Genomic DNA, 13,781 nt, shown 5'->3' on the forward strand with positions numbered 1-13,781 from the left:
CAGCATGGCTGCCATTCGAGCCACCAATCTACTTCACCAACCAACTCACAGTCATCGATAATACGTGCTCAAGAGCAGCATTAGGAGCATGTCACACAACTCCAGCAATATTCCTGCATCATGACATTAATAACACACCACCAAAGATTTGTCTACAAAGTAAAGTGATGAACTTTATGGCAACCTCCCTTACTAAACCTTCATACTCCCCAATTTATCACTTTGTGAAGCAGGCCCAGAACTCGAATCCCAAAAGCCACCACAACCCATACCACCGCTTCTTCCAACACCCGGTCAGCAAGGAGTTAGAAGAATTCATTCAACAGATCCCACTTGACCCAAATGACACCCTAACTCGACCTAACAACTACTCAACGGTAATACAAGAAAACGAACACATTGCAAAAGCCGAAGCAAACAAACTATCAGCAACCCTTGAACACGTAGTCATCTTTACGGACGGCTCAAGGATCCCCAAAAAAACCACTGCAGCAGCGGCGTGGTGTAAGAACACTGACAAAGCCTTATCTGCACATCTAGGACCTGCACGTACCCACAGAATTTTCCAAGGAGAATATCGTGGAGTCCAGATGGGACTCATTTTAGCACTTTGAACGGCCTCACCCCACACTAGAAGAGTGTCGATTCTGTTAGATAACCAAGGAGTCATCAAGGACTTACGATCAAACAAGTTACCTATCACAAACCTCGACAACCGAAAAAACACCTACAAACAAATGAACTACCTGTATCAGGCATTCCCGAACTTACAAATCACAATAAGATGGTGCCCCGGTCATTCAGGCGTCCATGGTAACGAGAAAGTGGACAACATTGCCAACAAGATGGCAAAGAAAAAACTACCCAACAATTTCAAAATCTCTCCGACAGCATCAAGCTTCATCACAGCTATTAAAGAATGGCGAACAAGAAATGCAACACTCATTACTCCAGAAGACAGAAAACGGTTAGGACATGACCCCCAATCATCAAAACATCTCAAGAGCATCTCAGCACTCAACAAACACGAAATATCTGCAATTACGCAGCTTAGGTCAGGACACGTCCCACTAAATCAATACCTATACAAGTTCAAACAACAAGGGAACCCTGGTTGTGATTGCCAAGAAGGTATCGAAAGTGTAGAACACTTTTTACTAACATGTCATAGATTCAATGAACACCGCCAAAAACTCGAGAAAACATTAACAAATCAAAACATAACTCCACTCAAGATGTCAATACTCAATAACCCCAAAGCTTTTAAAGCAATAACAACTTACTGCAATAGTACTTGGAGGCTGAGAAGCCGCTGGGTATGGGCACGAATCACAAACGAAAAAACGCCTGAAAACAGGCAAACACCAGAAGAGTAACATTTCTTTTCTAAACTCCATCCTTTAGCACCGCTCTTACAATAAAAACAATACATGTACAATAGATGAAACAGCCAACAGCTACCTTTCCCCTGACACAGCCAGAGGGGTTTTACCGGTGCTGGAAAACATATGCAGTGCTTGATAGCCGAAAGGCTCGAGAAGCACTTAAAGCAATGAAAAAAAAAAAAAAAAAAAAACTCTGACAGTGACACTACGCGGTGCGCCAATGTGTGCGGACCGCGTTCGAGAGAGGTGGTCCGAGGCGGGCGTTCGGGGATCGGATTGAAGTCGATTAACCCGATCTCAATTCAAAGAACCGAACCGAACCGGAGTTCTTCAAGTTCGAGGTTCAAGAAAAAGCAAATCAATAAAAACTACCAACAAACCAACACACTCAAAGAAGCTTTAACCTCATCTTAAAGTCTAATCAAAATCAACATCAGAAAATCAACACAAATCCAAAATCCAAAATCCAAATTGAAAATCCAAAAAAAAAACTTGACAAAAACTTTGCACAAAACTTTTTAAAGAAAAATTTAAATCACATTTGAAAAAAAAAAATGAAACAAACCGAATCAAATCCACTAGAAGATACCAATTTAATCAAAAGAGGAAGAAAAATATGTAAAGGAGATAATTTATTACTTCAATTACCATCAGGTTTAATTAAACCAGTACGAAACATCACACCTAATTCGTTTAAGTTTGATTCATGACAATTTTCAAAAAGATTAAAAGAATCAGAGAATCCTAATATGATCTTTTTTTTTTGGTAGATCAATAAGTTTAGGAAAATTTGGTGTTTTTGAATCTAATGAATTGTTAAATGAACCATATGGATTAACATACGAAATCGAAAAAGGAAAATTAAAGAAAACTTTTGATGATCAGAATACATATCAAATCGAAAATTGTGAGTGTAAAAAAAATCTAAATCTAAAGTTCAAAATCAAGAAAGAAAGAAATGACTTAAAGAAGAACAGTGATTTGAAAACTTTTTCGTGATACTAAAAAAAACTTGATAGGTAATGTAGAAGATATTTTAGCCACCAATGAAAACATTAAAGAAAGTAATGGAGCTCAAAGAATGACGAATGATGAGATTGAAGAATTAAAACGATTAGGATTAAGTGGTAGAGTAAGTGATCTATTCAAACTCAAAAAAATCCCCTGAAATTCATCTCAAAATCTCAAAATCTTGAAAATCTTAAATTGATTGGTTTTTTTTTCTTTGGGTATATAAAAGGAAATCATTGAAAGACAAATCTCTCAACATGCTGCATTTGAATTAAAATCAGAGTTTAGTAAAGAAAAGTATATCAAAAGGAAAGAAAAAAAGTTCAGTCTGTTTCCCCTGACCTCAAAACCCCCCATCGGAATCCGAAATCTTCCAGGAATTTCATTAAATTGATGTTGGAATTTGTTTTTGACTAGATTTTTAAAAAAGTTTACATGTATTGAACCAACGATTGTGAACATTACTCAATACTTGTTCGATTCAAATGTGACTTCGATCAGAGGATTAAGACCAGATACGTTAAGTCAGATGTTAAGTTTAGCGAATGTGAGACCAGGTTGGAATGGGATCGTAGTAGATGAAGTAGGAGGATTATTAGTAGCAGCTGTGATTGAAAGACTTGGAGGTAAGTCTTCAAACCTTACATTTCAGTAGGTTATAGTTCTTGAAGCTTAAAGTTTGGATTGTCGATAATTCTTTTTAGGATCAGGATCGGTTTTGGTGATCAATGATGCCGATTCTCCACCTGATCTTCATTTCTTATCACCTCTAAACTTTCCTAATCATGCTATGGTCCCATTGAAATCGTTGAATTGGGCACAAGTCGAATCGGATTGGTCAAGTCGAGAAACACGTGAAGTGATGCAACGTTTTGATCAAGATGAATCCAAAGATTCTACCGCGACGACGACGACGACGACGACGAGTTCTTTGTCTAATACTGCTCAAGATTCGAATCAGAATGATGGTCTTGATTCAGTGACTCTGGATCAGGAGGGGCTGGGTAAGGAAGAAGTGAATGGAAAACCCTCGATCAAGAGTAAAAAAGAAATCAATCGGTTGAGTAAGAAGTGGGATCGACATCGGGAAGTGATCGAGACACGAAACCGGTTTTTCAAAGGCGGATTCGAAGGGTAATCTTCATCTCTCTCTCTCTCGTATTTGAATTGTTGTAGATCTTATTTTCATTGAGTTTTGATTTGATTTGGTTTTTTGCTTAGATTAATAGTTTGTTCAGAATATGAACCGATCTCGATTTTAAACAAATTAAAATCAAGTCTAAGTGGATCAGCTTCGATTGTGATCCATTCACCATACTTATCAACTCTTTCATCAGCACAACACGTTTTGAGGAATTCACCTGATTTTATTCATGTGACGATTTCGGAACCATGGCTTAGAAGGTATCAAGTCTTGCCAGGTCGAACTCATCCTGAAATGAATGGTACCTTGGGTGGTGGGTTTATGTTGAGTGCTATTAGAGTCATTGGAATGGATGATGGTGATGATGATGATGAGGGGAAAAAGGATGAGGATCAACCTAAGAAAAAGATGAGGGTTTGAGATTTTCTGTGATTATGTTTGTGGTTGATTGAAGTTTGAAATTGGATTAGATTGGAATAGTTGTATATCTTTTTAGTGTTTAGATAAAGTGAATTGATTGATATAATGATATGATGTTCTGAATCTGTACCTGTGTTGTTCCAAGTTTATTGTTTAGAATGTAAGATGTTGAAAGGATGAATTGAGGAATTTCATTAGATTACATACTCAACTTTGACCCTTGAGTCGGTGGTGGTGGTGGTGGATAGGCCGATGGATGTGGAGAGATGGTGTGATTGAGTATAATCAAGTTCCTTTTCAGAAGATGTTACAATAAAGTTTGAGTTTTAGGAGAATTGTTTAGTGAAAGACTGATAACACATACCACAACACTCCATACCATACCATTTATATATCCAGTCATACCATATATCACACCACCATTCGATCGAAGAACTACTCATCAGAACCACCTACTCATCATCATCAAGACTTCAATCGATCGATCGATTGAGCAAATTAAATGAAACTCATCAATCAAATCAAACAATCTCAAAGACAAATCAGAACTTCATCAAGTTTATCTAATCTAATCAAGAATGCAACCACCCTAACCAAACTAACGACTTCTCAACTCTTATCATCATCAAATCAAACTGATCATCTCTTAAATCAAACTCAAGTAGATCCATTTAAATTATTATCACCTGAATTGAAAAAATTAAATTTAAATCTAAGTTCGTTATTAGGTTCCAATCAAATTAAATTAGATCAAGTAGCTAAATATTATTTATCTCCTTCAACTGATTCTAAACATTTAAGACCTTTGATCGTCTTATTGGTTTCAAAAGCAACGGCTAATCTAAGTCCTACTTATCCTCATCATCTTCATTCATTTCAATTAGATATCAATCAATCTATTTCACCTCATTCGATCTTAACCGATCATAATCCTTCGGCTTCTTCTTCAAATCCACTCAATGATCCATCATCATCTTCAATCTTACCATCTCAACATAGATTAGCAGAAATTTCAGAAATGATTCATGTAGCTTCTTTATTACATGATGATGTGATAGATAAAGCCAGCTCTCGAAGATCGATTCCATCAGCCCCACACGAGTTTGGTAACAAGTTATCGATCTTAGCCGGAGATTTCTTATTAGCAAGAGCATCAATTGGATTAGCCAGATTAGGATCATTAGAAGTAGTCGAATTGATTTCTTCAATCATATCTAATTTAGTTGAAGGTGAATTGATGCAATTGAATTCAAATGGAAAATCAAATCATCAAATCTGGAATGAATATCTTGAAAAAAGTTATTTGAAAACAGCTTCTTTGATGGCTAAGACAGCTAGATGTGCTACAGTTCTAGGTGGATGTGGGATACATCAAGGATGGGAAGAAGGTGAGAAGATTAAAGATGGGGTTTATCAGTTTGGTAAACATTTAGGTATCGCTTTTCAGGTGAGATGGATTTGTTTTCAGAAAAAAAGGTTGAGAGAATTGATTTGAAACTAAAGATGAGTGTTGTTTTTTTTGGTTTTCTTTTTTCGTAGATTATAGATGATGTACTTGATTATACTTCATCTGCATCTGTTTTGGGAAAACCTTCAGGTGGATCTGATCTTAAACTAGGAATAGCAACTGCTCCGATCCTTTATGCATCAGAACAGTTTCCAGAACTAAACGAATTGATCAATCGAAAGTTTAATCTTGAAGGAGATGTAGAAAGAGTTGAGTGATCATTCGATTCCGAAACAAAAACATTTTAAAAGCATGATAGATTATTCATCATTTTCTTGCTTTTTTTCTTAGGCACAAGAACTGGTTCATCGATCAAATGGGATCTCTAGATCGATTGAATTGGCTCAAAAGTATTCGAATGAAGCTAGAGAGTTTCTTAAACAATCTGGTATACCTGAAAATGAAGCTAGGATTGGATTAGAGAAATTATCTTGGATGGTGATTGATAGAGTTAAATAAAAGTTGAAAATCAAAAAAAAAACTTCTTCTTTCTTTAACCAAAACCAAAACCAAAACCACACGAAAAAAAAAATCAATAAACTGAACTGAAGAAAAAAACAGATTGTATTTTGTTTCATTTTGTTTTAGATAGATCTTCTTGGTTTCTTTTTTTTTTTGCTTGAAAATGATTAAAGCTTGAATGATGTTCTTGATGTTTTTTTTTGGTTTTTGGTTTTTGATGTTTTATCATAAAAGAGTTGATTAAATTGAGATAGATATAGATACTGTAAATTCAAATTAGATCAATAACAAATGCTATATATATATTTATATCTTCAAGTATGAATTTAGAGAATGAGTTTATATCAAAGTGAGTTGATAGAACTTGTTTTCTTTTAAATTTATTTGGTTTCTTACATACATAAGATTTGGTCTCTTTGAAAAATTGAACTTGGTTCATAGATAATGAAAAAGAGGAAACATATCAAACTTACATGGTGGTAATGAGGAAAGTAAATGATTTTGAGTTGTTTTAAAACACTCATGGTAATTGTTGCCCAGCCACCCCAGCCACCACCACCACTAGGTTTGAAACATAAATAAATCTACATCAATGAACACAATTGTTTCCTCTTTTTTTCTTACTTGATTCAAATCATAATCTTCTATGAACCTCACTAAGATGATGTAGTTCCATTGTTTTTTTTTCTTACATGATCAAAATCCATTAATGATTTGATATACATATTTGATTTTGAGGTTTAATTCAAAACCTTTTGTATAAATGAATGGAATTAAAATTAAATGAGTTTGAGTGACTTGATTCTATAAATTCAACAAATTGAAATTTGGTTCATACTTAGTTGACCAATGAGTTTAATAGGATGTTGGTGGAGTCACTGATATGGCTGAGCTTGGTTTGAAATGGAGTTTAGGTTATGGGCATATCAATCATGTGGTCTAAAACTCTTTATTGGATTGAAACATTGAGAAGTTGATGAAGTGGTAAGTAGAATAATCTGATTCAATGGGTTTCTATATAGAAAAAAGTAGGATGGGAAAATCAAATGAGATTGAAGGTTTGAGTGTGGGTTTCTATGATCAGATTGAGTCTTGGCAGTGATATGTATTTAAATAGATATGTTTACATTGCATTTCATCCTGGAATGTTAAAGGGCATAAGAACCTGAAGGTTTCTTTAGAGGAGATTATGGTCAGTTGGTGTTGGTAAAGATGTGAGATCATTGAGGAGGTTAGGTAGAATCATGGTGAGGGTGATTGGATGAGCGTAGCAAGGTTGAGTTGTTTTAAGGATTGAATCTGTATGTCACCTCACTGACTTGTTTAACTGATTGAAGAATTTAATGTGTCATTTTTTTCATAATTTTTTCTTCTTTATCTTCTTCATGTTTTGATTCTCCTGTACTATTCAATCTTTGACCTTCTGATTATGTCAGAGGTTTTTTTCAGCACTTGAGTCTTTTTGTTTCTTGAAATATCAGACTTATTTTGGATTTCATTATGGAATTTTACACATCAGGAGTCTGAGAGCTTTGATATATAAACTGAATTTGTTCATGTTAGAATTTTTTCTTCATGTGCAAAGGTACACATTCTATCTTTGCTTACAAAAATGATCCAAATACAGTTGTCTCTGAGATAACCCATACCTTTTTATGGAACCCAAAAACTATGGGTTTTCATAGAGTATAGGCTATCAAGATTCCCTGCAATACCCCATACCAATGGATTCATGGGTAATCTCAGAGAATTTTTAAAAAAGGAGACTCTGAGACAGAAAAAGTAGATAAGTCTTTAGGAAGCATGTTTGTTTGTAGAATTGATGACTTTGTCATGATTTTTGTTGCACTCGTAGTGATTTTTGGTGGCCTTGATGCAGTCAAATGCCTTTGAGGAGCTTTGTATAAATAGACATGTCTCAAGAGTCTCCTGTCCAGGATTTTGAATTTTCCTGTGGGAAACTATGAGTTTTCAACTCTGGTTTTCAAAAAGAGTATGGGTTAAGGGAAGTGGTAGAGTTATGTGTTTTGTTGGCCCATTTCCCCCGCCCATAAAAAATCTGGAGGCAAAAAACCATGGGTAGGCTGGAGTATGGATTACTGGGTGTATGGGTTATTTCAGAGACAACTGTAAATGTGACCACAGGATTGTAAAGATGAGGTTCATGATCTTTTCTGGTGAACTGAGATCACAGAAGAATGTATTATAAAATGAATTGAACTTCAAAGAGAAAAACCAAAGTGTTCATGGATAGATTCATAAAAAGTGACTCGAAATAAAAGACAGAATGAAGAAATTAACAAAGCTGAATGAAGAATTTCTCAACTTAAAGTGTGGAGAAAACCTGCTCAATTTGAAGTTGAGAAAAACATTAACACTCATGAGATCAAGAATGATCTAAGATAAGCTTCATGGCGCCATTGCAAAAGGTCTCAGCATCTAAGGAGATCAAACAGGAACACCGGCATGGTGACGGCAGGCGTGTACCGTATTGTGTTTTTTACGTGCTTTGCTCATACCTGATAAGCGAGCATACGTTAGGATGACCATGCTTTTTGGAAATGAAGTGATATAAAAACTGACCTGGGAGCCTGCAATCACACACGAGCATATTGACAAGGCATTCAGAGTTTTTGTCATTTGGAAATGCTCTACAAAGGAAGATTTTGTTAGGGGTCGCGAATTCAAAGGTTTTTTGAAATGATATCAAAGCATAAGAAGGAACTCACCCGGAGGCGTAAGGATCATGCAAAAATCCGTACTTGGCTTGACACGCCACAGCTTGCTTAGTCAGGTATTCGACTGTGACGCCATATTTAGTTGTAAAGGAGCTGGCTTGTGGCCAAGTGTTATCTGCTTCATCGTGGTGAGCGCCAATGATATTCATCATTCTAAAGAAAGGGGTGCCATGTTAATAAAGTTTTGCATCACGAATTCGAGGATGAAAAAACAGCTCACGTCCCACTAGGATCGCAATAGCTTAACCATCCATCTTCAGCTTTAAAGGCACCTCCAGGTCCACCTTGAGTGCAAGAATCCTGTGAATGTAGACATGTTCGTTTAGCTTATTAGTTCATCATTGTTGATATACAGAGGAGAACACCGTACCGATCCAATGGTAATAAAAGCTTCCTAGTATTTTATGTTGTTCGTCAGAATTCTAAGAAAAAGTTCAGGCTACCTTATTTTCAAACTACACACCTTTGCTTTCAAGATTTCGTTTACCATCCGTGCAATGATCACTTCGCGATATGAGTTTTCAAGGTCTGCCATGGTTTTCACCTGGGAATTGACAGCAAAAGAACCTTTCTTTATGACATCATATATCCCTTTATCTGTGCTGACGCCACTGTTGATGTGTTGGGTGAGCTTATCTCCGATGGAGTTTTGCGTGTTTGTCTGCCAAGAACTAACTTCTTGTGCATAATGAGCCCACTACATTACGAGAAATTCAGATCAGCTCTTTCACTCCAGTTAAAAGCATCATAAACAGAGAGGCGTTTACCTTTGTAAAAGGATCGTCTTTGGCTGCTTCCTTATCTTCCTTCTGAGATTCCAAAAGAGCGGTGGTTGCAGAGACCGCAGTAGCAGCAGCCATGGCTGATGCTATTGCCAGAGGTTGTAGCCCAGGAACGAACATGAAGACCTAGACATACAGATAATTTAATCGGACATCGCCGGTAGAAAAGTTTTACTCTTATAGGGTTTACTCACACCACAAGCATATGTAGCTGCTATTGCTGCCAAGATAGTGAGACCCATCCCGATCTTGAAATCACGAAACGCTTTCTTCTTGTGTGTTTGTGGGTATCTTTTGCAAAATCAAACTCAGTTGAGCAAACACTCGTCCTATGTTTTTCTCGGAGAAAAGATGTGACTCACAGATCAGCAACAAGTTGAGATCCAACAGCTGTGTTTGGTTTTTGTCAAAGAGTAAGTACAAAAGTCAGTATCAAATAAAGATATGCAAATCAAAACGATTAATCACATTGGACCTCTGAGCTGACAAATCCGATCGCGTCGTACAGCGCCTGCTGAAAGTTGTTGTACTCCTGAGCCGCAAACAATACGTACCATGCTGGCCCTTGAATTGGTGCACATAGCTAAATACTTGCAAGATGATGAGTTGAAATCTATGTCAAGCTTGAATCTGATCTGTGACTTGCCTGTCCTGCATTACACGTTTCTCCCAGTCCACATCGAAAGTTGTATGCGCCATGTTCGTCAGCAAACTGCTGGAGACTAAGTTTTTGGCCATTCGGGTATGCCTTGAGATATTCATCGATCTGGAGCTTCTTCCAACTTTCTACCGTCAAAGGGGCCTTTTCGCAGCTTTTGTCGGTAACCGGGGCAGAAACGTTGTTTGTCGGAGGAGCGGTAGTATTCGAGGAGACCGGAAGGGATGATACCGGTGGGGGTCGCGGCGGCGGTGGTGGGATTTCTAACGTTGTGCTTGAGGGTGGTGGTTTGGTGGTGGTGGTGGTGGTGAGGTTGGTTTTCGGAACGTCTGGTGCTGTGGTGTTCTTCGCAGTATTATCCGTGGTAGATTCTTGAGATGGACTTGGCTGAAGCGTGAAGCGCCGATTGAGGTTTGACTGATGAATCCCATCACATAATATTGAAAATGATACACAAGAAGCTAAAAGATAAAAAAATGAGAATTTTTTGCACATTCTACAAGGCGAGAGTGTGTCGTATGTAGGTTGAGGAAGAGAAAACCTTGAGAAATTGAACTATGTACGTGAAAAGAATTGAACGAGCGGAAGATTGTCGAGTAAAAATGTTTTCTATATTGCAAGGTTAGGTGAACGGATTGAAGGTTGAGACCAACTGCACGGATGGGACCCTCAGGAGATCCGGCTGGATGATTGTACTCGAGAACCCTGTCGCAGTCTGTTGCTATGCCATCTTCGTTGTGAGGATTGTTGTGTTTTGAGAAGTAGGAAATCAGAGGAAAAACAGTTCCACATGCGCGATTTGACGCGGAAGACAGCGCCTTGATCGAGGGGTTGTCATGATGATCAGCGAATCCTAAAAGGGTATGTTTCAACTCTCATCATTTCACTATCACCGCTGCCCGGGGTACTGGAGGAGTGCCGGAGTGCCAGGAACGATGAACACGGCACTTGGCTTAACATCCACTACTTAACGGGTATGGGAACTATTCTGGGGGTTCTCCTCATAAGAGGAGGCAGTCAACATACTTGTTTAAGTATTATGTTTACTGATTTCTCGCATCATATTGTCACTTATCTTTACAACCTTAAATATTCTGCGATGCCTGATCACCAAGAATTGAAAAACTTCAAGGAAATCTTTGCGACCACTTAAATAAACTTTCATCTACTTTTGGGTGGTTTGGGGGTATGCCCCGGCTAACCCGGAGGGTCTTCCTGCGGTGATAGAACTCTATCACCGAGGTAGAACCTCCTAGCCGGGGTGAGAGCAAAGACCCCGATGAGGGCTTCTCATCCCCTAAACTCGCGGGGATTTGAGCCGTGAGCCCTGAGAAGCCCCCATTCCTCAAACCGCCGTAGAGTTTGTCTATGGTCAAACCTTACAGTTCAATTCGCAGATCTCAATTAAGAGACCCCGAAGGGTCTGGAAGAAGTCGCCACAGTAGCCTGTCGATCTAATCTAATTTTCCTTTCGACAAAAACTTTTGTGATTGCAAAAACGGAGGGGACTCATTTCAAACACATCTCCCTCAACAACCTCTTCGTCTTTTCGAGATCCTTCTCTGTATACTTGCGTAGATAGATTTTGTACGCATTGGATGCCCAGCGACCGCATCGTTTCACTTCTTCTTTATCCGCACCTAGGTTCCAGCGTAGCGATGCGCCGCCTATCCGGAAAGAATGGCCATGTAGCATCTGGCTCCTCTTCGAACGGTTCGAGTTCCAGACTTCCCTCAGGTGAGTGATCATTTCCACTTTCCCCAATCGTCTCTTCTTTCCGTTGACTGATATGCAGAACAATTCGTCCCCTAGTTTTCTCTTCTTGAAATGATACCATTCCTCTAACGCCGAGACTGGATCTAGTAACGAATTTTGCCGGTGAAGCTTGATCATTTGTATCTCTCCGGGGGCAGCCGTTTTAGCATTTCGAATCACTATCTCTACCGAAGAGCGGTCTTCAGACCAACAGAGATCGTCCCATTTAGGTAAGTCCTTCTTCGGATCGTCAGATATTAGTTCTCCTAGTCGGGCTGTCCCCCAGAAGGCTACTAACGCCGCTGTCAAAATCGCCAGGCCTCTTTCTCCTCCCTCTGGTAACCTATCTAGTAACACTACCAGGTCTGATACCATCACCGCGGGTCGTTTCTTGTCGGCTTCGGCGAACTCTGCCTCAATCATCTGCGATGCTTTCAGAAGGGTTTTGACTGCCTTGTCGACATCCGAGGGGTAAGCTTCATCATGAAAAAGGTGCCAAGCCTTTATCCCTGCGATGTAGGCTTTCAACGTCGTGTACTTCACTGACTCGTCCTCCTTCGCCTCATCCACTTCTTTCCTCGAGGCCCAGACTACGAATAACTTCATCAATTGAGGCGAGATTGGCAAAAGTTTAGACTTGTCGATGTTCTTCACTACCGCGAAACGATGTAGCTTCACCACTCCCGAGTTGTAGCTCTTCAGGGTGCCTTCTCCCCAAGCGCCTCTTAGGTAATGTTTCTTTATCACATCTACCTCCGAATCATCCAGACCTAACGCGTTCTTCTTAAATGCGCCAAAGGGCTTGGTCGCTTTCTTCAAATCTACCTCTAGAACCTCTACACGACTCTTCCTCGGCATCACGCGTTGATTTGCTTGCTTGGTCGACAGTGGAGCTATCAGTTTCCGATTTCCGGATGGACTTTTGGAGGAAAGACTTGTTTTAGAAGATGCGACAAATCCTCTGGCACCTCGACCTTTACTTCGCGGAACCATGACAAATCTCCGAGATAACCCCGAGACAGTGCATCCGCTACGTTTCCTTTGGATGTGACGCGTTTTGCCTCTATGTCGCAAGCTAACAAAGTGAGTAATCTCTGTATCGCTTTCCATTCCTCGTTTACCATGTTGTCCTTTGACTTACGCTTCCTGACTGTTGATTGCGAGGTAGTATTATCCGTCCAGACCGTGAATTTCTCACCTAACCAAGTCACATTGTCAGATTGAATTAAGATGAACCATTCAACTGCTGGAGTTTCGCTCACCTGCGATTGGCTTCACTTTTTGGAGAACCAGCAATCCTAACCTGATCGCCGCGGTCTCTGCCCACGCTATCGTTCTTTTGTCGTCGGTTAGACCTATTGTCTGCCAACCTTCGTAGAATTCGAAACAGGCCCAAAATTCGCCAATCAAGATCCCCAACCTGAAAGACGAAGAAGCGTCTCCTACCCATTGGATTTCCGTTGCCTTCGGTGAGGGGATAATTTGTCGGGAATTGAAGTTCTTCAGCACCCAGTACCACTCACGGACGTCTGACTTCACATTCTCAGGAGTATATCTCGATGCTGCTTTGTTCCTCCAACTTTTCATCCATCGATAAAACGAGTTCAGGTAGGCTTTCATGTGAGGGACTATGTGGACGGTGTGGACTAACTTCCCCACGATACTCTCCACCTTGTTAAATGCCCACTTGGTCTCTGGATTCATCAGATCTACAATAATTTGTAAGCGTTCCTTTAACTTCTCCTCTGGTAACCGGACTGTGTGTTTGTGTCCATTCCAGATAAAGCCCACGAACTTCTGTTCTGGCGCAAAGTCATGATTCTTAACCGGGTTAGTCATCACTCCCCAGCTCTCACTTAGCGTTGTAACATCGGCTAACGAAACTCTCTCTCCTGGTCTCCGAAACATCAAGTTGTCGT

At 39.4% G+C, this 13,781-nt stretch overlaps 3 protein-coding genes across 3 annotated transcripts; 2 read left to right on the forward strand and 1 right to left on the reverse strand.

The window, feature by feature from the left end:
- Positions 1–1,939: 1,939 nt before the first annotated feature.
- MELLADRAFT_102531 (uncharacterized protein) lies at positions 1,940–3,960 on the forward strand (the record flags this gene model as incomplete). The annotated part of the gene is made up of 7 exons (XM_007405078.1): positions 1,940–2,082; positions 2,156–2,292; positions 2,405–2,517; positions 2,626–2,717; positions 2,814–3,022; positions 3,101–3,530; positions 3,618–3,960. 7 exons carry the CDS (start codon positions 1,940–1,942, stop codon positions 3,958–3,960), a joined length of 1,467 nt encoding a protein of 488 aa, XP_007405140.1.
- A 502-nt stretch (positions 3,961–4,462) lies between these two features.
- On the forward strand, positions 4,463–5,926 carry MELLADRAFT_102532 (uncharacterized protein; the record flags this gene model as incomplete). The annotated part of the gene is made up of 3 exons (XM_007405079.1): positions 4,463–5,407; positions 5,500–5,676; positions 5,759–5,926. 3 exons carry the CDS (start codon positions 4,463–4,465, stop codon positions 5,924–5,926), a joined length of 1,290 nt encoding a protein of 429 aa, XP_007405141.1.
- A 2,451-nt stretch (positions 5,927–8,377) lies between these two features.
- On the reverse strand, positions 8,378–10,602 carry MELLADRAFT_91079 (uncharacterized protein; the record flags this gene model as incomplete). Its single annotated transcript, XM_007405153.1, has 11 exons — positions 8,378–8,448; positions 8,513–8,580; positions 8,659–8,820; positions 8,888–8,967; positions 9,038–9,061; positions 9,131–9,364; positions 9,435–9,575; positions 9,644–9,740; positions 9,812–9,839; positions 9,918–10,013; positions 10,092–10,602. 11 exons carry the CDS (start codon positions 10,600–10,602, stop codon positions 8,378–8,380), a joined length of 1,512 nt encoding a protein of 503 aa, XP_007405215.1.
- Between the last annotated feature and the right edge of the window lie 3,179 nt (positions 10,603–13,781).

The sequence above is a fragment of the Melampsora larici-populina genome (assembly GCF_000204055.1).
Source record: "Melampsora larici-populina 98AG31 unplaced genomic scaffold MELLAscaffold_3, whole genome shotgun sequence".
NCBI lineage: Eukaryota > Fungi > Basidiomycota > Pucciniomycetes > Pucciniales > Melampsoraceae > Melampsora > Melampsora laricis-populina.